The following is a 23,883-nucleotide window of genomic DNA, read 5'->3' as shown; positions in this document are numbered from 1 at the left end:
TCGCAAGAAGAGAATTGAAGAAGTCTTATATTATATATTATTATAGATATCCGTATTATAACTTCAGTGGCGTCACACACACAGGTGTCACAAAGTGACAATTTTGGTATACAACACTCAATCTGCGATCAACACTCGATCAACCGCAAAGAGAACATCCACTACGAAGCACCACCGTTTCGAGATACGAAACATAACTGCAGAACTTCTGATGATTCGGCTGTGCAGGTCCAAGTTAATACTGCCTGGCCTAAAAACATGGGCTGGTATATGCAAATTGTGGGGGCATTTTTCAGTGGTCTTTTGCAAACACGAGATTTACATATGAAGGAGGAAACAATGGTGTTTGAGGCTCACGGTATGTCAGTTCCATGTACAGAACTCTTATTATTCAAATATGCCAAGTTAAATACAGTTTTATGGCACCTTTAACGGTTAATGATCGATTCGGTTGTCGGTCAGGAAAATAATCTAAATGAACAAAATGCTCTCATTACAATTCTCCACCAGATTTACTATGCTGCAAACAAGTTCATGCTAACTCAAAAACTTGCGTACATGAGCTGAGACCTGATGTGAGATTTGATCTTAGCCACTGCTCACGTCCTTATTAATAAATGGCAAGTTTTGTGTGGAAACGGCCGTGCGCCCATTTTTCTGTCGTACGTTCTTTTCATAAATGAGGACCCTTGGGTGTTCACCTTCACCTACTGCTCATTTAGTTTCCTTGTTTACCCCTGTGTATTGTTTTCTGAGTGTTTTGAGATTTTGTTTAATAAACTTTGATACTGCTGCTATCAGATCCTCTTCCTTGTCTTTGTTGCAGTCTATGTGACATTATGAATGCTTTTGTCTTTTAAGCTTTAAACCAAACCATAAATATAATTTGAGAAAACTAATTTGATAAATTTGGCACTAACAAATAAGACATTTCAAAAAAAAAAGTTTGTTCAAAGTTTCTTTCTTTCCTTTGAGCTGGTATGTTTGGTTCATGGCTCAAAAATATTTATTGAAGAATGTTTTAAAATAGCTGTGGAAGAAATGCATATGTATAGTTGGTTTGGGAAAATACTTACGAGTAGCAACACTATAGAACCAGTAGCTATAAAAAGCAAGTTTTGAGACAAATAACCTTAATTGTATGTCATGTAGTAGTGAAAAGGTGTAATGTGTTCTCACCTTTTTGCCCCATCATATCTTAAAGAAAACTAAATTAATCTGAAGAGTATTATATCATCTTGGGGGAATGGGCTAATGTTGTCAATGTAAACAGGACACTTGTCTGCAACTTCCGGATCTGAATGTAACAGATTTAAAGTCTGTTAATTTTAAATAAATCTAGATTCCCGGCCACACCAACACAGCAAGAAAGACACAAGAAATATATCAAAATAGTATTTTATTATTTTAAAAGTTAAGTTTAAAAGGACATCAAAATCACAATCTCCTCCTCAAAAACCAGGGGAGACAATAAAACCATGGATTGTCCAATATTCTGTCCCAGGGTGAAACAATACCCAAGTCCAGTCCAGCCTGAAGTCAGCTCCGTGTTTCCCCTGTCGCCGGCACAGAATGTCTGCTTCAGCGGGACCTCGAATAGCCTATTCCAATCAAAAAATCCAGGACCAGGAATTCCGTGGCGCCGCTCTGCTTATGTCAGTGGAGAGATCGTAAAATCAATGGGTAGCCTGCTCGTAGCCCGGCAACTTTAAAACGGTCTCGGGTGACTAGAGTGACAACTTTCCTTTCCTATACTTCAAGTGGGCTCATCAACAATACTGTCGTGTCTGCTGCTCTGCCGTCGGAGTTGGATCCAGATATAAGGGGTGGAGATTGGTAGGTTTAGGGGTGGGTTTAGGGATCAGGGAGTGGAGATGGGTAGGTTTAGGGGTGGGTTTAGGGATCAGGGGGTGGAGATGAGTAGGTTTAGGGGTGGGTTTAGGGATCAGGGGGTGGAGATGGGTAGGTTTAGGTATATGTAAGGTGAGAGGAGTTGGATCTGGATCCAACTCCTCCCCCTGGATTTCATGTTCTGCAGTGAGGACCATCTCCCTGGATCTGGCACCTTCGCAGAAATGAACAACTACTAAGAACGACTCCTTTAGCTCAAATGCTAAAAGCACACACGCGCATCAGTGGGGGAGAAAAGGACCACTTCCCTTTAGTCGGAGTTTTGTGAGCGTTGACACTGCAGAGTCTGGGATTCGGCTCCACCAGGGCACAGGAGATCCAGTCAGCAACAACACCGAGGGAAAAGAAGATCAGCAAACCAGTCCGCTGCAGCACACGGCACATCCATCCGTCCAGAGCGTTGTCTCTCCCTCGGTAAGAGATCTAGCTTCCTTTCATTAGGAGTGATCTGATCAGCTGGCAAATTAGATCGCTGATGTGAACGGGGTTCTACAGGTATGTCAATTAGTGTTTGTTGTTGCAGTTTGTGAAGGAGGAAAAACAGTACTATCAATGGTCCAGCAACATCACAGCAAACAAGGGAAAACCACAGCAAACAATATAAAAGTTAATCCACAACAAACAATATAATAAATGAATCCACAGCAAACAAATATGAAAGTTAAGGCAACAATCGCTAAATCAATAACAATTTCCAAAATAAAGTAAGGTTAACCATCAATCACACTACTCCTCTTGTTTTATATTATATGACATGAACACCAAGCCTCAGATCCCCCATCAACTGGGGATGTCCGAAGCTACAAGTATGTCATACAGGACATGAAAATTTGTGTTTGTCAAACAATTTCATAACTTTTTAAATGTTTACTTCACAACCACACTGTTTACCACACTGAATCATAATGATTGATTATGATGCTTTTCCATCTGTGATCATTCATCACAGTAATAACAGGATATCTGGACATCACTCATACACAAACTGACACAGAACAGTTGTGTAATTTGTGCTGTTTTCGATTATCTTGAATTCTGTGCTGACATGACAGGAAATGGTACAAGTGCACTATAAAACAATCTTGAAGACATTATTCAGGCATGGGGAGAGATATATTGATTTATGTCTAGGGATTCGGTGCAACTCCAGCTTTATTTTCCCAATGCTTCCTCAATAGATGAAGAAAATAATAACCCAGTTATTCCCCTGCATATTCTTTTTGCACTTGGTTTTAGGATGTTTAACTGACACAATTACCATCTTTTTCATTTACTGTACAAAGCTTTAAATTTAATAAGCCCTGACACAGATATCATAAGAGCTTTCTCATTTTCAGTTCTTAGCCCATTTCTTCCCTCATACTCCTCTCTTAAAAAAAAAAAAAGCTCAGAGGTCTAAATTTCTTTAGAAAAAATATAAATGGAAACAAATTAGACAAATTAAGCAAACTGACTTATAGCAGACGTTGGTATCTTGGCAAATCTATACACAGTTTGAGACATTGTTTAAATCTTTTCTGAAACTTTAGAGATACGCAGGGCTGGACCCACCATTGAGGTCCAGACCTCTGTATTTTTCCGAGAAGTGTATGGTAAAGGTTGACAAATAATTGCCTAATATTAACTCTATTAACAACCAATCGATATTGCACAATCCCAAGCTAACCAACCTTCTCATCTGAGCTGTCAGCGGTCAAATTGCACTTGTCAATGTTAAAATGTTTGAGATGACGAATCAAATCAAAGTACGCAGGCTTTCTGTTCACAGAAGCCTGCTGAGGGTGAATTCCAGCGTGATGCTTCAGTTCATAGAAGTGAGAAATAAGATGTAAGTGGCTAAATGAAACATTTTATGTTTGACAGCTCTTTTACGATAGAAATGCAAAATGACTGACTATTAATAAACTAATAAAATGTTGTCTGATTTTGTCATTTTGAATTGAAAATGTATAATTTACATTATGTAATTTGTAACTGTCAATGTGAGAGGACAAGAAATATTAACAAAGCCATTTTCCTCATATGGTATTAGGCATAAGATTAATAAGGAATGTGCACATATTGTGAATGGATTTATTAAGTTATAGTTGCCTTCCTGATAGCCTTCAGTAAATACACTTGTCTAAGAATAGGGTTAATAAAATACACATATCAGTTCACCCTATGTTTATTTTCTTGACTGACACAGATGAAAATGAAAAGACTGTATCAATCAAGTCATGCCCCTGAACCCCATAGAAAGCTACTTTTCGGGACCTCTGTGTTTGTAAAAACCTGCGTACAGCCCTGGAGACACGTGCTATATTTTTTTCTAAAGAAAAATATGAGAAGCCAAAAATAACATTACTGACATAGTATAGCATTCAGTAAAGCACATATTTGCACTTGAGTCTCTTTAAATTTGGGACATCATAGAACACCATTAGTTCCCTTTAAAAGTGGAATTCAACACTGCACCTTGAGCCGATGCTATGGGGAGCGGCATCAGTGTGACCTGTGTCTGAAGCACGTGTAAACACCAATTTCATTGGCTAGCGACACCCCGTGTCTTCATAAGCGGAGAACCCAAAAGTATTTATGTGAAGAATTGAGGCTGCATTTCCCCAGAGTAGTGGTATGCCAAAGTCGATTTGAAAACTCCCTGTGTGCAGGCATTCATTGAGAGGTGTGTCAAGAAAGAAAAGTGCAGTCACAGCTTAGCCATGTTTACCGTAAAAGCTCTCCTTCAGAAAAATAAGCTGACGACATGTACTACAGGCACCCTCTTATACTTCCGGATGCTTATGACGTCACAAGTTGTCGCCAGCCAAAGAAATTGGAGTTTGGTCACACTGATGGCATTCAATTCAATTCAATTCAATTCAAATTTATTTGTATAGCGCTTTTCACAATACATATTGTTTCAAAGCAGCTTTACAGAAAGTGCATTTCAGAAATGTACATAGAAAAATACAGTTAGTTAATTAATCATGCATTAATTTAGGGCATAAACATATCGCCAGCGTCGAGTCGTCTCTTCACAGGCGTCAAGTCGTCTCTGCACGGGTGTTGGGGCATCTGTAGTTTCTATGGGAGGCTGGATACAAACTGGAGCAGACAATCTGTATTTACCTCGGGACTAGCGTCCCGAGATAACAACAGAAAAGCAGATGGGAAATAATTAGCGTAGCTGCTGTTCATAACAATAATGCATTCAATCTGATTCAACTGTAGTATAAAAGGTAAGTATAATGTGAATGCTTGGCTAAAGAAATGCGTCTTTAATCTAGTTTTAAACTGGGACAGCGAGTCTGAGCCTCGAACAATATCAGGAAGGCCATTCCACAGTTTAGGAGCTAAATATGAAAATGCCCTCCCTCCTTTAGTGGACTTAGATATCCTAGGAATGACCAGAAGCCTCAAATTTAGTGATCTTAAAGAGCGCGATGGATTGTAGGGCGATAGAAGTTCCGTTAAATACCCAGGAGCTAAACCATTTCGTGCTTTATAGGTCATTAGTAATACTTTGTAATTGATACGGAACTTTATAGGTAACCAATGTAGAGATGATAGAATTGGTGTTATATGATCATATTTCCTTGACCTAGTAAGAACTCTAGCAGCTGCATTTTGGACTAACTGTAGCTTGTTTATTGAGGATGCAGGACAACCGGCTAATAAAGCATTACAGTAATCTAGTCTTGAGGTCATGAATGCATGAGCTAACTTTTCTGCATCAGAAACTGATAGCATATTACGTAGCTTAGCAATGTTTCTAAGGTGGAAAAAGGCTGTTCTTGTAACATATGAAATATGATTTTCAAAAGACAAGTTGCGGTCTAATATAACACCCAGGTCTTTTACTGTAGTGGATAAAGTAACAGGACATCCTTCTAAAGTAAAGTTGTATTGTAAGAGGTTTTGTGGGCAGTTTTTTTTGGGGGGGGGCATTCCCCAAGACACCCGCTGCGTTCCATTTTGCCTACTTATACTATGCTCTAAAAGTATCCACTCTTTTTGTGAGGAAAAAGCACAGACTTTTGAATGTGTAGCAAAAGATACAAGCTTTGGGACATACTATCAAGTCATACAATTCCATCTTTAATGGTTGCTCTCTGTCACATTCTGTCACCGTAAACTGGCCTGTCAATCATCTAGTCACAGTTACAATCCTCCACATTTCACTTCCTGCATTGGAGACAAATGCAGTAGCACGTTGATCTGCAGTCACGGGTCTTTCATACGGAGAACTCTCCTCATATTAATGCATAATGATGAATTTAAAAGTTAATGGCCAAATGGATCTTTATAAAAGTCACCTTTGTTATTGCAGATGACATATAACACGATATAATGATTATTAGTCACTCAAAACTTTATCTAAGCCTCTCACTGTTGGCCACGCACATCCACTATGTTTAGTAGTTTTTTGAAGTTGTAAGTTTTTGTAGTTCTGAACTAAATCCTTCTCCAAAGCGCAATGGGTTGTGGGCAATATTAGCCTTTATAGTGTGCACAGGTCCACACTTTGAAAATCTACAGGAAATAGTAGACCATCTTGGGACTTTTGACACTCTTTTCAACATACTATACTTTGGGACACACTTATTCTAATCTCACATACTATTAGGATGGATAGTATGGACATTGGGATGCAGGGACGTTCGTTCCCCTTCTCAGGGAACCATTGTTACAGTCGTAACCTAAGACGTTACCTTTTGAGGGAACTCCCAACGCTATCTCACAGTCAATTAGTATGAATTTGTACGAGTGAGTACGAGGTGGCTAATTTATCTAAACCCCAGTGATGGGTAGGTTTAGGGGCAGGGTCAGGGGTAGGTCATTCGTACGAATTCATACGAATTGGGCAACTCGTAAAATATGTGCGATTTAGCAAAAATCTTACGAATTCGTACGAGTAAAATACGTAAGAATTGCAGTGAGATCGGGCTGGAAATCCATGCTATGTCAGCATATGGGAACATGTCCAGGCATGACCGGTGTCTGAAGCACGTGTAAAACATGCCAACGTGCGCTTCGACTCTCGATGGAGCTGAATGCACTCATTGTGATAAGCCACGGTGAGGGAGCTCCCCTCTCACTTTACTTTTGTTTCTTAACCCTCTATTGCATAGTGTTACTTCAGGGTAACATACCCATTTTCCCTCATATTCTCAGGCTTACAAAATCATACACCAAAAAAAAAAATCTTATTTTAATCTGGAGGAAGTATGAAAAGCCAATAGAATGTTTGTATTTGATCACATAACTTGTCCAACCCCCTTTTCAATGTCTTTTCCTCACCTGCACTCACATGCGGCAGCCATGTTTTTTCAGCTCCACATAACTTTGAAAAAGTGACATTTTCCTTAGGATTTCCATGAAATAAAAAATATTTTCACAATTTTGGGTAAGTTCTGATTTAATTTCACTCTGTTGATTATGTTTTCATTGAATATTTCTTTTGTAAATGGGTAAAATAGCTATGTTGCCTCAAAGCAACAATATGCAACAGTGGAATGAGAATTCCCTGTTTTCATGCTAGTTATACAATACAATATTATCAGCAATATAACATTTCACACAGATGGCAGGATACCAAGACTTATTAAAGTATTTGTCAGTATGTGCCTTGTTTTTTTTTATTTTAAAATACTTAACAATAACAATATTTATGATGACAGTTTAGCTATAAGTATGCATAGGCATAGTCTAGAATTTGTAGCTTTGTAAGCTCAGATGTGCGTGTGTGTGTACATGTGTGTGTGTGTGTGTGTGTGTGCACCAAATGTTCAATCTGCCTCTAATATTTCCAGATACATATAATAATTGTGTAATTATCTTTTTCAGTGACAATGAACATATCAACATTCTATGGCAGAAAGAAGTTTTTTGATTTTTAAACATGAAAATTGAATGAGAATGAATGCATAAAAATAATACTCCTTTGTTGCGCATTGTTACTTCTAGGTAACAAACCCCACTAAGATGGTAACTGGTTTTAACTGTATTACTTTTTCAGCACAAATGTTTTTTTAAATGAAGTTGATGTTGAAGATCTTTCATAAAATGTGTTTTGTTATGAAATAAAGAGATATATTTTAAATAGACTGCACTTTTTGTATTTATTCCCATTATTGCATGTTGTTGCGCCAAAGTAACATACCTAGATCTACCCCCTATTATTATAATTTTTGTAAATTATGTGTTGAATTGTTCAATGTGCTCTATGACTGGTAATAAAATGTGGAAAAATAAAGTGATAAAGTGTGGAAATATTTTTTTTCTCTATTATTTCATATATCATGCAATAGAGGGTTAAAGTTGCACCTCACGTTTCAGTCCCTGTGTCGGCTAAAACAGCCCGGAAGCTCCGATCGTGGGGTTGCAGGTGGGGTGAGCTGAGGGAGACAAGTCTGCCTCCTCTGCTTTATCACCTTGCAGCTCATGCAAGGCAAATGCAGAAGTGTTCCAACACGTTACAGAAAGCGACCCTTACATAGGGCCACTTAACTTCCGTATTCTGTAAACAGATTGCATCGCTTCTGGTTCAGGTCTTTTGTATGTACTTCATGAAAAAAAAAAAAAAAAAGCTGTTTTACTCAAAAGGAGTGAGCAAAGATGAGCATAACTAATGTCCCTCGCATAATGCAGATTGATATCTAAAAGTTATTTCATTTATCTTCTTCCCACTACTCAAGCCAAAGAAGCACTGCACTAAATGTGGACACCATTAAAGGCACAATATGTAACTTTTTTGCTTTAAAAATAGCAAAAATCACTATATCTATGTTATATATATTTTTTTTTGTTGTGTACTTACATTATCCTGACTGTTTCCAACAACTTTCAAACCAGGAGAAATTTGTAATTTAATTCAAAGACACGTCCCGTTTCTTTATTTCCGTTTTGTCACCGTCAATGACGTCATATCCGTGCTGTCCCTGGTTTCCGCTCGTTCTACCATAGCAACCAGAGCTATGAACCAGAACCCTCTGATAGTAACCAAACTGACGCGGACAACTGTGTAGTTCGCAATGTCTATTTGCACGCTGTTGTTGTTTTGTTCAAACATTATGGACCATGGCAAGCAGACTTTGGATAAAAAAGGAGAACTAAAACGAGAATCAATATCAGCGCGGTGTTTTCGAGATGCCTAGAGCTCCCATAGACAGTATATAAACGAGAGCTCCACGTCCGAGACTTCGACCTCTCCTACATGTACTTTATTAAACAGGTGAGCACATTTACATAAAACTAATCAATGTTATATAGTTTAACAATGATAAAATGTTAGAATATGATCTGTATGTTATTCTAATGTTGATCTAGCTTACTGCTAGTCTCATACAGACAAACTAACACATACATTTCAACACATTCAAATGCAGTTTAGTGTGACAGTGTAATGTTAGACCAAGTGAAACAGCGCTGCGTTACCTCACAAATTTAATTTGTCTAATAAACTGACCTGTGAGTTGTAATTCTGCATTTGCTTGTAGTTCGGTAGAATGAAATGTCCATATTCCTTTTATATCCACGGGACTCGCGTCGCGTATGGAGCTGATAGCTGTCTCTTAGCAATCCCGAACTGCTTCATATCACAGTCATGATAAAAGCATCGATGTATTCAGTCATCCATAAACATTATTAGATCGGTCGGCTTGACGTTGACAACAAGATCCATAATTCTTAGCAAATGTTGCGTCATCAAACTACGCCTTTGTTATTGTAAAGAGGTTAGCGACCCCCTAGTGGCGAAAAATTTCAGACTGTTTAAACAGCAGCTAAACCCCTCCCCTATACACCTTCCCCACCCCTCCAAATACAGAGGAGAAAAGGACAAAACAATAAACACTATGATTGGCTGGTACTAACCAGCCCAAAAGAAAATCAACAGTCACAAAACAAAGGAAAAATACATAAAACCAATATTCAAATTAATCATACTTTGTAACTCAAATTAAATTTTAAACCTACAAAATAAATGACATCACATCCTGTGCACACGAAAACAAGCACGAAATAAAGCAAAAAGAGAAATAACGATTACAATGCACAACACAAACCAAGAACATTAAACCAAAGAAAATAAAACAAACAGACAGGGCCACAATCGCCCGCACACTTTACAAGCGAGCCAGCCAGAGAACAGCCACGCTTCTCACTTTTGCTCTCACTCCTCGGCAAGCAATTCTCTGGACCCAAAGTTGTAAACACACAAAAAGTTTACTCTAACAAAAGTCGACCAGAATAAGCCCAGGCAAGGCAGCAGTGCATTAGATCGATAGACGCGCATCCCGTCCCATAATACAGTGATGAAACTCTTGATTGTGTACTCAACCTGCTAAACATGAAACAGAAGAATTACTAATAAAACAAATAAAAAAAAACACACGAATGGCTCTCGTACCTACCAGGAAATGTTCCCAGCGCAGCACTATGCTTGATCGCTGACCACAACATGCAGCCGGTTGCTCGATGAACTACACAGACTAGTAAATAATAGTAAATACACATTCCATTGACGAAAATCCTCATTAAAACAGACGTACCAACCTCAAAACCTGGGGGGCAGCCTGTGCACAGCAGCACAAAGCAGAGACGGCACTCCAAATCTATCCCATTCATAAATGATGAACTTCCGTAAAGGGGCGGTACGGATGACAATGCATCCCAGACGACAAAAGTCCCCCCATTTTATACTACGACACCAGACTACTGATAGGTTCAACGTTTTCGCATGACACTGTCCAATGAACAACAAGGGTACACTTCATCCTGCTACAGTATGTTCAGCATAAACTACTATACAGCGTACAAAAGGATGATTCATTTTAAATCCATCAATAGCTTACAAACTTTCTGCCTTTATTAACCCCCCAATAAGAATGTGACACAAGAGACTAGGGAAACACATGACAGGAAGGGAATCAAGAGGTCAAGAGGTCAAGAGGCATTTATTTGTCATTTGCATAGTTAACACTAGGGAAGAACTGTGCATTGAAATGCTTGTGACGAGGCTCATACATATAGTGACAATAACAAGACATAAAAGACATAGACTTATGTGAATAGCACAGAGATTTTTGAGTGCAACTACAATAAAAGTGCAAGTACAATAAAGTAAAGTAAGAGCATCATGTATTCCACTCTTAGATGAAGGATGGTTGGCTGTTAAGCAGTCTGATGGCTTGAAGATAGAAACTGTTCTTCAATCTAGTTGTCCGTGATCGAATGGATCGTAAGCGTCTGCCAGATGGCAATATGGCAAACAGGTGATGAGCAGGGTGAGTACAGTCCTTAATGATGCTGCGAGCCTTTCTCAAGCAGCGAGTTTGATAGATGTCCTGTAAGGATGAGAGTTTCGCTGAAGAGCTTTTCGGTCCAAAGTAGAGCAGTTGTCGTACCATACTGTGATGCAGCCGGTCAGAATGCTCTCTATAGTGCAGCGGTAGAAATTTGACATGATGTTTGAGGAGATGCCAAACCTTTTTAGTCTCCGCAGGAAGTAGAGACGCTGACGGGCTGTTCTCACTATGGTCTCTGAGTGTAGGCTCCAGGAAAGATCCTCAGAGATATGAATGCCAAGGAACTTGTAGCTCTTAACTGTCTGTACTATCTCTCCATTAATGTGAATAAGAGTGTGACTCTCTCTCTGTGATTTCCTGTAGTCCACGATCATCTCCTTGGTCTTTCTGACATTTAAAGAGAGATTGTTATCAGCACACCATGATGTGAGTGCATTAACCTCATCTCTGTAGGATGTCTCATCGCCATTAGTGATGAGTCCTAGGATAGTAGTATTGGCAAATTGCAAATTGGAATGGGTCCAGAGTGTCAGGCAGAGAGGAGCAGATGTGGGATTTGACTAACCGTTCGAAGCACTTCATGATCACTGATGTCAGTGCTACAGGGCGGTAGTCATTCAGGCAGGAGACAGTTGTTTTTTTGGGAACAGGGATGATGGTAGTTTGCTTAAAGCATGTGGGGATCACTGTTAGACTCAAGGAGAGGTTGAAGATGTTGGTGAAGACATCTGCTAACTGGACAGCGCAAGCCCTCAGGACACGTCCGTGTATGCCATCTGGACCTGGAGCTTTCCGGCCGTTGACTCTCTTGAAGGCCTTACTCACTTCGAGCTTCGTTAGAACCAAAGGGCAGGTGTCAGGGTCAGCAGGTATTTTCACAGCAGGGAATGTGTTGCCTGTCTCAAAGTGAGCATAGAATGTATTCAGCTCATCTGGTAAAGAGGCAGACAAAGACACACCACTGCTTTTCCTTCCTTTGTAGTCCGTGATATAGCGCAAACTGCTCCACATGCGTTGGGGGTCAGAGCCATGATAGTCTGACTCCACTCTGTCCCTAAAGTCTCTTTTGGCTGATTTGATGGTTCTCTGAAGGTCATACCTGGACTTCTTGTAAGCAGTTAGATCCCCAGAGTTGAAGGCAGCAGTTCGTGCTCTTAATTTGGCACGCACCTCACCGTTGACCCATGGTTTCTGGTTTGGAAATGATTTAACATTAATGGATGGGACAACATCCTCTGTGCATTTGTTAATATAGTATACCACAGAATCTGTGTATTCCTGTGTGTTGTCTCCTGCTGCATCATGAAACATCTGCCAGTCTGTGGATTCAAAACAGTCCTGCAGTGTGGAGATGGCATCCTCACTCCATTTGTGAACTGTTTTAAAAACTGTTTTTTCCTGTTTCAGGCATTGTCTGTAGGCTGGTAGCAGCAATATGCTAATGTGGTCACCTTTGCCGAATGCTGGACGGGGGAGAGGTTTATACACCTCCACACACCTCTGCTCTTACCGGAGTTTAGCGATCTGTCATGACGAAAAACGGAGAATCCAGGCGGTGTAATGGCCGTATCGGGTACTTCTGAGTGTAACCACGTCTCACAGAAAGCCAGAACGCAGCAATTACGAATGTCCCGCTGGTGTGTGATTCTCGCATTAAGTTCGTCAAGTTTGTTATCCAGAGACTGTATGTTGGCTAACAAGATGGTAGGGAGAGGAGGATTGAAACTTCTTTTCCGCGATCTGCATAGAATTCCAGCACGCTTGCCTTTCCTCCTTTTCCGACGGTGTCTTAGAATGCAGGCCGGCAACAGTGGAAGTGCATAGACGCTGAAGCTGGAGTACTGAGGCAGCGCTGTTTCCGAACCGAAGTTTAAATTAGATCGGATGTCCAGTAGTGTTTGTTGATCATACTGGATGAGAGTCTGTACTGTCTGAGCGAAAGTATGTATAAGTAGTAACACGAATAACACAAAATAACATAAAAAACAACAAAGTTTACACAGAGCGCTCGTCAGCGACGCCATCATAGCGGCACGCCGGAAGATTCACACAGGTGTCAAAACCACATGACAAATCACATGACAAAACCAGGAACTTAGACCAAAGCCACTGAAAGGCAAGCCTGCAACCTTTAGACAAAAAAGCTAATGCTAAATGCTGTGGCTTTGGCGGTACGCAGGGAAGGAGACCATAGGCCATTTATTTTTATTTTTATGGATGTCAATGGAGAAGAGGCTTCACGACACTGAATAAACCACTTTTGTGAGGAAATAGCTTATCATTTAATGAATCGCCTGCCTGCCTGTCTGCTAATTTTCAACATGTTTTATGCTACTCAATACTTTTGTTGGGAACGTTTACTATGATAAAAAGGTTATTTTATAAAAGAAGGCAGAGAAGTTAATGTTGCGACAGGTAGGACTCATTTACAGCATTAGTATTTAATAATGATATTATATATTGTCTATAGAAAGTAAAAAATACAGATGTTTTCTTTCTTTAGCTTTCAGGTTTTACCAATTATGATAAGATTTTAATTGTAATGTAACTATTAAAACTGTATGAATATGACGCTGAGATTATGCATTTTAATGAATAAAGAAAAAATTAATAATTTAATTATAAATATTGTGGTATATTGTATGTTGTTTAATGAAAATAAAAAAATGAAGTGTTCTTTCTATTGCTGCCACGTTAGACTTGTGTTGTAATGATTTATGTCTGCTGTGCCTAATGATGATATAACACCTTTTAATGAATGGTTAAAAAAAATACACAATAGTTTTAAAGTATTTTATTTCCATAATAAGTACTCTTTTAAAAAGTATTCTATTATTTTTCACAAGGGTATTTGTTTGGTACATTAAAAAACAGATTCACAAAAACACACGAATAACACACGGGGGGGGGGGGGGGGGGGTATCCATTTGCTTACCCTTTAATCTCATGCTGTATAGGAGAAACAATTAAGACTTTAAAAGAGATCTTTTTCTCCTCCACTCGCAACTCAATCAAATATTTCTCTTCCTGCTGAAGGCCTCCTGTTTATTTTACAGAGTGTATATTTGGTCGTGGTGGACTTGTGCCGTGACACCACGCCGGCTCTTGAGACGTCCGTGTGTTTGGGTTAGTGGTGAGGGAGCAGTGAGCAGGCCTGGAGTGCACTGGACTATAGACTGGGCTACAGACACTGCATCCATTCAGGCCTGGCTACACACAGTGGATAGAGTCAGGATTGTTTCCCAGCTCTTGTGGCAGTGCCAGGAATGCTGAGCACTGGTCTCTGTCAGGGAAAAAATACATTTTCATCCCTTCCCCACTCCAGCCCATTCCTTTCTCTCCCAAGATGCTCTTTCACTTGTGAGGGAAATATTATTGGCGTCAGTAGGTGTAGGTGCACCAGCATACTTCAGCTTCTTTCTCTTACTGAATTTTACCTTGCTGAATTTTGCACACAGATCTCCAGTATCTCCCTTTCCTGACACAGCATACCTGGCACAAACCTGCACATAGGAATGTTCCATTTGAAACAACTTCATATCTGGGATCACACTAGAGTCTTCCACAACTCATACAAATCTCTTGCCAGTGTTTACTTTTCTTACGGGATACATTGTGAGTGAAATATGTGTTCCCAGCAATGCTACTTGAAGAAACAAGAAGACTGAAATGCTTCACATATCCACTTATTTCTAACATAAATTAATGCTATTGATTATTTTGTATTAAGAGCAATAACTTTCAGTGAACCAAACATTATGATTACTAACTCAGGCTCAAAGAACTCTTTGGGCCGGTTTCCCGTACGGGGATTAAGCCTAGTCGTAGACTAAATGTCATTTTAAACCTGGATTTATTGAAGTAGCTTTCTCACACATGGATTACAATAGTCTCAGACTTGCACTAGTCTAGACTTAAACAATCGGATTTCTAGAAGTAGGATTAGACCTAATTCAGATCTAAATGAAGTCTTAAATTAAACCTGGTCAGAAGCAGGTTTAACCTCAGATTAAAAACTTCTTGCCTCAAGGCTCACGTCCACAGTAGCAGAAAATGGATTACCTCGACTATTTCAACGACAATCAGAGACCACCACCAAGACCAGAAAGAAGGTTGCTGAAAGACAGGAGCAACCCACTAAATGATTTTGATGATTTACATTTTCTTGACCGTTTCCGTATGTCAAAGGAAAATGCAACAGAAATAATTGGTTTGCTGCAGCCCAAGCTTTCAGGTGACTTAGTCAGGGGCACCCCTATTTCTCTTTCCTTACAAATATTAATTACCTTAAGATTTTTGGCATGTGGAACCTTCCATCGTGAAACTGGGGATTTGTGTAGTGTAGGTGAATCAACAGTGTGCAAAATAGTACACAGAGTCTGCAGTGCTATATGTGAACTGAAAAAGGATTTCATCAAATTCCCAAATGCTGCTGAACAGGCCACCTACAAGGTAGATTTCTATGAATATGGGAACTTCCCTGGAGTCATTGGTTGTATCGATGGCTGCCACATTCCCATCAAGTGTCCCTCTACAGCAGATGCTGAGGAATTCAGAAATCGTAAAAACTGGTTTTCAATAAATGTACAAGGAGTGTGCACTCCCACTATGCAGTTCTCCAATATTGTTGCACGTTGGAAAGGTTCAACTCGTGACTCACGGATTTTCCACAACTCCTATTTGTACGGTCAGTTTGAAACAAGACAACACTCTGGAATTCTACTTGGTGACAGTGGGTATGCACAGACAAACTTCTTGTTCACCCCTTATCTCCATCCAGTCAGACCAGAGCAACAGCGCTATAACCAAGCTCACATGCTCACCAGAGGGCTAATAGAGTGCATGTTTGGTGTATGGAAGAATCGTTTCCAGTGTCTCCGAAATACACTGCGGTTTGAACCTAGGAGGTGCTGCATTGTTATTATTGCAACAGCAGTGCTTCATAATTTTCTTAAACAGTGTGGCTGCCCAGACCCTGATATTGAAGATGATGATGACCAACATGTCCCTATCGCTGAGCTAGCCAATGACAGAAATGGACTTGCTTACAGAGATGCTTTTGCTTTGCAGCACTTCTCATAAATGAGCCTTGAGTGATACATAAATGATTGGCATAGACAGGTAAAAAAAATTCAGGAAATTATTTATTTAACTGAGATTTTGTTCCAAAGACAATTGACACTGCTGCTGCTTCATGTCTCTCTCTTTCATAGACAACTCAAGATGAAGAATTTTCATTTTGACTTCATGTTCTTCTTTTAAATATTGTAATTTACGTTCATGGAACTCTATGGCAAGTTTCTCATGAATGGTCATCCTTTTCCCTCTTGACCTGCTGCCTGGATTAGAGACTGCTGGATGCTGACTAATGCTACTGCAGGAGACTGGATGCTGCTGCATGTTGGTGCTGGCTGCTGCTGGATTCATTTGAGCATCTTGACTGTTCCCTGCGCCCCCCAAGTCCTGTGTCAAGATCAGGTCATCTTTGTATGGAAAAAAAAATGTAGCATTACATTTGACTTCAACAATAAAGGTCATTACATAATTTTTGTTACAAGACATGACTTGCATTTAATTATGTTGGATGGGATAGCACATGTTACTGTAAATGAGACGTGTCCTATCAAATGAGTCTTTGAAAGATTCCTCACCTGAACTGTCCAAATGGTCATCATCTGGAATACCTTCCAGGGGTTGCTGACTTTCAATAATCCCAGCCAACAAGTCCCCCAACTCCTCTGTGTCTGGTGGAACTGGGAGTCCCCCACCTGTCTTGAAACGCTCTTGACGCGTAGCAGCAGTTGTTTTTTTCAGATTTATTTTTATGTTTTTCCACAGGACCTTTACAAGATAATATATACTCTGAAGTAGGAGTTCTATATAATATTGTTTTCTTTTTACATTTCATTAATGAAAACATTTATAATTGACTGATTTGTAAGAATGGGGCAACAATAAATCTTACCTGAACTTGTTGGAGTGTCCGTTTGGTTACTTTTTCATTTGAGTTGAATTCATTCAGTATGGAAATCCATGCCTTCTTCTTCTTGTTTTCTGTACCTGAATCATGCTGTTTGTTTTCAATTACAGGATAGTTTGATACAATTTGTTTAAAAAGGGTCTTCTCAAATTCACTGAAGTTTTTTGAGCGTTTTCTTCGGCCTTTATCCATTTTTTGGTTAAGTGTAGTGACTCCTGTTCCACACACTCCTTAAGACTAATGAATTACAAGTATTCCATACCAGGTTTTTATAGCAACCTCTCCTTAGCCACATGTGCATGCCATTAATCTAATCGGGTTTCCAAAAGATGATCTCACTTGTCCTTGATTACCTTAATCTGAGACTCTGTAGTCTAGAACTAGTTAATCCAAACTTAAGCAACATCTCAGAAAGTCAGTTGTTTAGTGTGGATTAATTTAAGTAGAATTAGCCTAGTCCTGGTTTATTTTAAGCCCTTAACGGGAAACTGGGCCATAATGTTAATACTGTCCATTTAAATTCATAACTATGTACACTCTTACGAAAATGAAGTATACTTCAAGTTAATTTTATTAAGTATACATAAGTAATGTTCAAGTATATTTTTAAGTATACTTTTTTATACTTATTTTAATGTACTACAGTAGTAGTATACTTGTAAGTGTACTATTTCAATACTGCTTGGGACTAAATTTGCCCACTTTTTAGTATTTAAAGTATATGTTTAAGTGTACTATAAGTGTGTGTAACAGTAGTAAACTTTAAGTCTACAACTAGTTCACAACTACGTTTCTCATTTGTACTGCATCTGTACTGCAAGTGAACATATAAGTATACTAGTAGTTTACTATTTTAATACTTGTAGCACATTTTTAGCTTTTGAAAGTTCACTTAGAAGAATGCTCTCAGTAAACTACTAGTTTAGTTTTATACTGCAAGTATACTTGTAAGTTTTCAAGTTAACATAGCATCATGCTTATAGTTTACTATTTATATTTTTTTGCACTTTAAGTATATTGCTATGTTCCTATTTAGATATAATTGTTTTATTCTTGAAATATACCTATAACTGTACTTTAACTCTTTCCATTTTAAAAACATTTTGGGGTGGTTTCCCAGACAGGGTTTACATTAAGACAGGAGTAGGCCTTAATCTAGAACAGTTAATCATGTCTTAAAAAATGGCTTTCTGAAACGCAGATTTAGTACAGATTACTAACACCTGGAAAAGGAGTCCTGAACTAAAACAAACCAGATTAATTTAAAACCAACTGTGCTAATCTGAATTAGCATGACAGAAGTTGCCTATAAACATGGAATGGACCAAGTAAAGCTTAAAATTGAATGGAACTGAGAAGCAAATCAAGAAAACAATGACAGCAGAAAAAGACAGCAATCAAAAAAAAAAAAAAAAAAAAACCTGAACAAGAGATAACTCTTTTAAAGCAAATAGCAATAGTTTACAAAAATGTTGTGAGCAAACACAAAGTTCCCTACTCTACCCAGTCCAAGCAGGATTCGAAGGGTCCCAGCCAAGCGTGCCGTACAAGCCCTGAAAAGTGAAGCCAAAACGTCTCGATCGTCCCCCGGTGACTGGTCCTATAGATCATAAGCCCCGCCTCCCCGTGTTATTCAGCGGGACGTGAGACCAACTAAACAATTAAATTATACTTCAAATATCTTTTTTCCAAAGGTGGTTTCTTTCATTTGCTGTCGTTTTTATCACGCTGATGTAAGTTCACGTGTCTGTTTTCAAACAATCACAGACAGCTGTGATTGACAGGTTCTCCGAGCGAAGTAGTCACTGAAGCACCAACGGACATTTTTTTCGGGATCTTTGGAGGACTGAGGAGATTGTATTTACTTTATTTTAACAAGCCTCTTGTCGTACTGCAATACATTTTTTAAAAAGTGCACTCAGGGAGAGTGCATTCTGCAAAAGTATTTGCAGAGCATTGAGAGCATACAAGGAGCATTGATTTTGCGGCTTTACTTCCTGCTCACTACTGCGCAGGTCTGGTCCCGAGATCGCTACTGCGCAGACTCAAGTTCCAAGATGTCAGCGCCATATCGGGACACTGGCGGCTTCAGTTCTCACCAATGGAAGAGAGCGAAGGGGCGTCGTCCATCTTTTTTTACAGTCTATGGTCCCAGCATGGAAGGCAGATGTGCTAACAAGGTCGCTAGTCTCTAGCATCAGTTGCTAATGCATCTCTTGGGGCTAGGGAAGTGAAGTTTACACACACAGCTCTTACTAGCTTGCCTCTGTTACATAGGCCTACATACACAAACACACACACACACGCACGCACCCACGCACCCACGTACACACACACACACACACACACACACAAACACGTGCTGTTGCGTTTCTTCACCCATTGCCCTCTGTTTCTTCGGGGGTGGTTCCTGTACAGGTTCCCTATACTCCTCATCCTCAACTAGAGAAGGAACGGAGTCCCTGATCCAAAACAAGTTTCACAAGTCACTGTCCACCCTGAAATTACTGTATCAGAAACCAACTTGCTGGAGATATAAAAATAATTTTAATAAAACTGTATTAAAATATGTCAAGTAAAGTCAAGTCATCTTCATTTATATAGCGCTTTTAACAATGCAGATTGTTTTAAAGCAGCTTTACAGAGATAAATGTATAATTTAAGATTGTTTTGGCTTTATAGCGGTTCTTTAATAAAGTTATTTTCCAGCTAAGGTTAGTTTTGATTGATTCGCTTCCGTCGCAACGATCATTTGTTATTAAATTATATATATATAATTCCCTACAAACCAAGCCTAAACAAAGTACTGGTCTTTCCTTATAAATTTTGATACAGAATTTTATTTTATTTTTGTCACTTTGGGGTAGGTACGCGAAATAATTTTCCCGACAACGCTTTATCTGTAGAGTGGTAAAGGGATCCTCCATAGGGAGAGACTAGTTGGCACTTCAGCACTGCGTTGACATAGGGTCCAGGCGAAGGTCCATCGTCAGATCTGTATACGGCCTGGATCCGGCAGGCTGTGGGAAAACCTTGGGATAAACAAAGACACTAAAATTAGCGTAGATGCCATTCTTTTTATGATGTAACGAGTACATCAGGATTTATGGGAAGTGTTCCCGGTTCCGGCTGACCTATTCTATGCAGCCTAACATTAAATTATAGAAGTCCATAATGTATTATGTGAATGCTAGGTCAAAGAGATGTGTCTTTAATCTAGCTTTGAACTGACAGAGTGTGTCTGCTTCCCGGACAATGGTAGAAAGACTGTTCCAAAGTTTTGGTGCTAAATAGGAAAAGGATCTACCGCCAGCAGTTGATTTTGATATTCTAGGTATTATTAACTGGCCGGAATTTTGAGATCACAATAGACGTGAAGGACTATAATGCGTTAAGAGCTCGCTCAAGTACTGCGGAGCTAAACCATTTAGTGCTTTGTAATTAATCAGCAATATTTTCAAATGTATGCGATGTTTAATAGGCAGCCAATGCAGTGTTGACAGAACTGGGCTAATATGGTCATACTTCCTGGTTCTGGTAAGAACTCGAGCGGCTGCGTTTTGAACTAGCTGTAGTTTGTTTATTAAGCGTGCAGGGCAACCACCCAGTAGAGCATTACAATAATCTAGCCTTGATGTCATGAACGCATGAACTAATTGTTCCGCATTTGTCAATGAGAGCATATGGCGTAATTTAGATATATTTTTAAGATGGAAAAAATGCGGTTTTACCGATACTAGACATGCGACTTTCAAATGAAAGATTGGTATCAAAGAGCACACCCAGGTTCCTAACCGACGACGAAGACTTAACAGAGCAGCCATCAAGTGTTAGACAGTATTCTAGGTTATTACGTGAGGAGGTTTTTTGTCCAATAATTAGAATCTCTGTTTTTTCAGAATTTAGAAGTAGGAAATTACTAGTCATCCAATTTTTTATATCATGCATTCTGTTAATTTTGTGAATTGGTAAGTTTCGTTAGGTTTTGAAGAAATATACAGCTGAGTATCGTCAGCATAACAGTGAAAGCTAATTCCATGTTTCATATCTCCTAATGGTAGCATGTACAGAGTGAACAGCAGCGGTCCTAGTACTGAGCCTTGTGGTACGCCATACTGAACTTGTGTTCGATAAGACATCTCTTCATTTATTGTTACAAACTGATAACGGCCAGATAAGTATGATTTAAACCATGCTAGTGCAATTCCACTAATGCCAACATAGTTTTCTAGTCTATTTAAAAGAATGTTGTGGTCAATGGTGTCAAATGCAGCACTAAGATCAAGTAACACTAATAGAGAGATACAACCACAATCGGATGATAAGAGCAAATCATTTGTGACTCTAACAAGAGCTGTCTCGGTACTATAGTATGGTCTAAATCCGGACTGAAAATCCTCGCAGATATCATTTCTTTCAAGAAACGAACACAGTTGTGAGGATACTGCTTTTTCTAATATCTTTGACAGAAAAGGCAGATTCGAGATCGGCCTGTAATTGACTAATTCTGTAGGATCAAGTTGCGTTTTTTTTAACAAGCGGTTTAATCATAGCCAGCTTAAAGGTTTTTGGTACGTATCCTAGAGACAAAGACAAATTAATGATATTAAGAAGAGGATCTATAACCTCTGGGAGCATCTCTTTCAGTAGCTTAGTCGGAATAGGGTCTAACATACATGTTGTCGATTTAGATGAATTAACGAGTTTGCAAAATTCTTCCTCTCCTATAGCAATAAATGAATCAAATTTTTCCTCAGGGAGACTGCAATGCTCTCCCTGATGCGATACTGTAGTAGACGATTGCATAGTTATAATTTTGTCCCTGACATTATCAATCTTATAAGTGAAGAAGTTCATAAAGTCATTACTGCTGTGTTTCTTGGAAACTTCTGGGCTTGAAGCTTTCTTTTTCGTTAGTTTAGCCACTGTTCCAAATAAATACCTAGGATTATGTTTATTTTCTTCTAATAGGGTTGAAAAATAAGCAGATCTAGCAGCTTTTAAAGCCTCTCTGTAAGTAATCGAGCTCTCCTTCCATGAAATCCGAAATACCTCTAGTTTTGTTTTCTTCCAGGTGCGGTCCATTTTTCTGGCTGCTCTCTTAAGGTCCCGGGTGAAAAATTGTGATATTTATGATAGGTTCTATTGTGCTCAGTCATGTGGATTTATGTTTTTATTGTTTAGGCTACAAAAGCATGTTTTCAGCCAATATGCAAAATCATAGCCTACCTGATAGCCTGTATGCTGTGAGTGAACCTCTGGGTGATCCCTGCAATGAAGACAGAGTCTATGTTCCTCTTCTGCAGATGGTTAAACAGCATGTCTACATGTGGCATGATTTTGTGGAATAACGCCAGGATGAAACAGAAAACCTCATCTTCCAACATTCTCATACAATCCCCGGCCTCTCTCTTCGATATGGCAAGTCTCCTCTGTCTCAAATGGTTTGGAAGCACTTAACCAGTTCATCTTTGTGCTTGTAAACTGTGTTAACAGCACGCCAGTGGAAGTTCCATCCCGTTGTTGAAGCACCTGGAAGTCGGTGTGCCACCACTTCATCCAGCACTGCCGTTCGTTTGAATGACTTGGAAAAAAATGTAGAAAACCCCCCCAATGTCTGAAAAAGACTGTCCGATGTTTGGGATGTGGGATGTTGCCTGATGCATGATGAGGTTCAACTAATGCGCATAACAGTGAACGTAGTATGCACCTCCGTAGACGTCTTGCACTTTACGCTGCACTCCACCTGTAGCACCCCTCATCACTGTGGCACCATCACAGGCCTGGGCAATTAATTTTCTCTCTTGTCCCGCAGGAAGGATGGTGCTCCGCCTTTCCAATAATGCAGTGGCAATTGTATCAGCGGTCGCATTTGGAAGCGCGATAAACTCAAAAAAGCGTTCGTTGTTGTGTATCGTACCATTTATGTATCGTAGCACAAGCTGACAATGAGTGCAGATGTCGGTTGTCTCGTCTGCCTGAATGGTAATATAGTCTGACTGTTTCACCTCTTCCAGAATGCAGTCTCTGAGAACTGACAACATGCAGTCTAACAGTTCATTTTGCATGGTCTTCGAAGTGCCTTTAAAACAGTGGCCTCAATCGACCATGAGTTGGAGGTACACATGGAGAACCATGTGCACCTCCAACTCACGGTTGATTGAGGCCATGAGATCAATTAGACCCAGGAAAATTCCAGGGTTTTCTGATGTGTCACTTTCATCGAGACCATGCAAAGCAAGTTCAAAGACACCACAAAATTTCACGGCATCAATGATCTTTGACAAAATATGCCGATTCCTGTCCACCTCCTCGTTGTGCCTTGCGGCTATGCGGTGTCCCTCATCTAGCTGTGTGGCTATGCTAATTCGGCCTAGCATGGCTAGCTTCACAGAGTTGTTCATATGCACTCTTTCCCACTCATGTTTCTTAATGCGTTCTGACATATGTTTCAGGTCTGTCACCCTGTCTGTGTCCACGAGCTATCACAAGCACTTGTTTTAAACAGTAAGCAAGGGAAGCCTTGCCTTTTGATCAAACCAACCCCAGGAAAAGGTTCTCTTGTAGGTTTTGTCCTTTTCTCGCGCCTGTTGGGTTATATTCACTTCTGGCTTGTCTGGTCCGAGTTCTTTTACAATGAGTTTTTCTGCTAATGGTCTTCTTTTGAAGGGATACAGGTGTAGAGATTTAACTGAATTTGGG

The 23,883-nt window shown here is 39.5% G+C and overlaps 1 protein-coding gene across 1 annotated transcript; it reads left to right on the top strand.

Moving 5' to 3' along the window:
* Window positions 1–15,254: 15,254 nt before the first annotated feature.
* LOC311093037 (putative nuclease HARBI1) lies at window positions 15,255–16,659 on the top strand (the record flags this gene model as incomplete). Its single annotated transcript, XM_084130114.1, has 1 exon — window positions 15,255–16,659. One exon carries the CDS (start codon window positions 15,255–15,257, stop codon window positions 16,281–16,283), a length of 1,029 nt encoding a protein of 342 aa, XP_083986240.1. The 3' UTR covers window positions 16,284–16,659.
* Window positions 16,660–23,883: the final 7,224 nt, after the last annotated feature.

This window comes from Abramis brama, assembly GCF_963993115.1.
Source record: "Abramis brama genome assembly, chromosome: 12".
Lineage (NCBI taxonomy): Eukaryota > Metazoa > Chordata > Actinopteri > Cypriniformes > Leuciscidae > Abramis > Abramis brama.
This window is presented reverse-complemented; position numbering and strand designations above follow the sequence as displayed.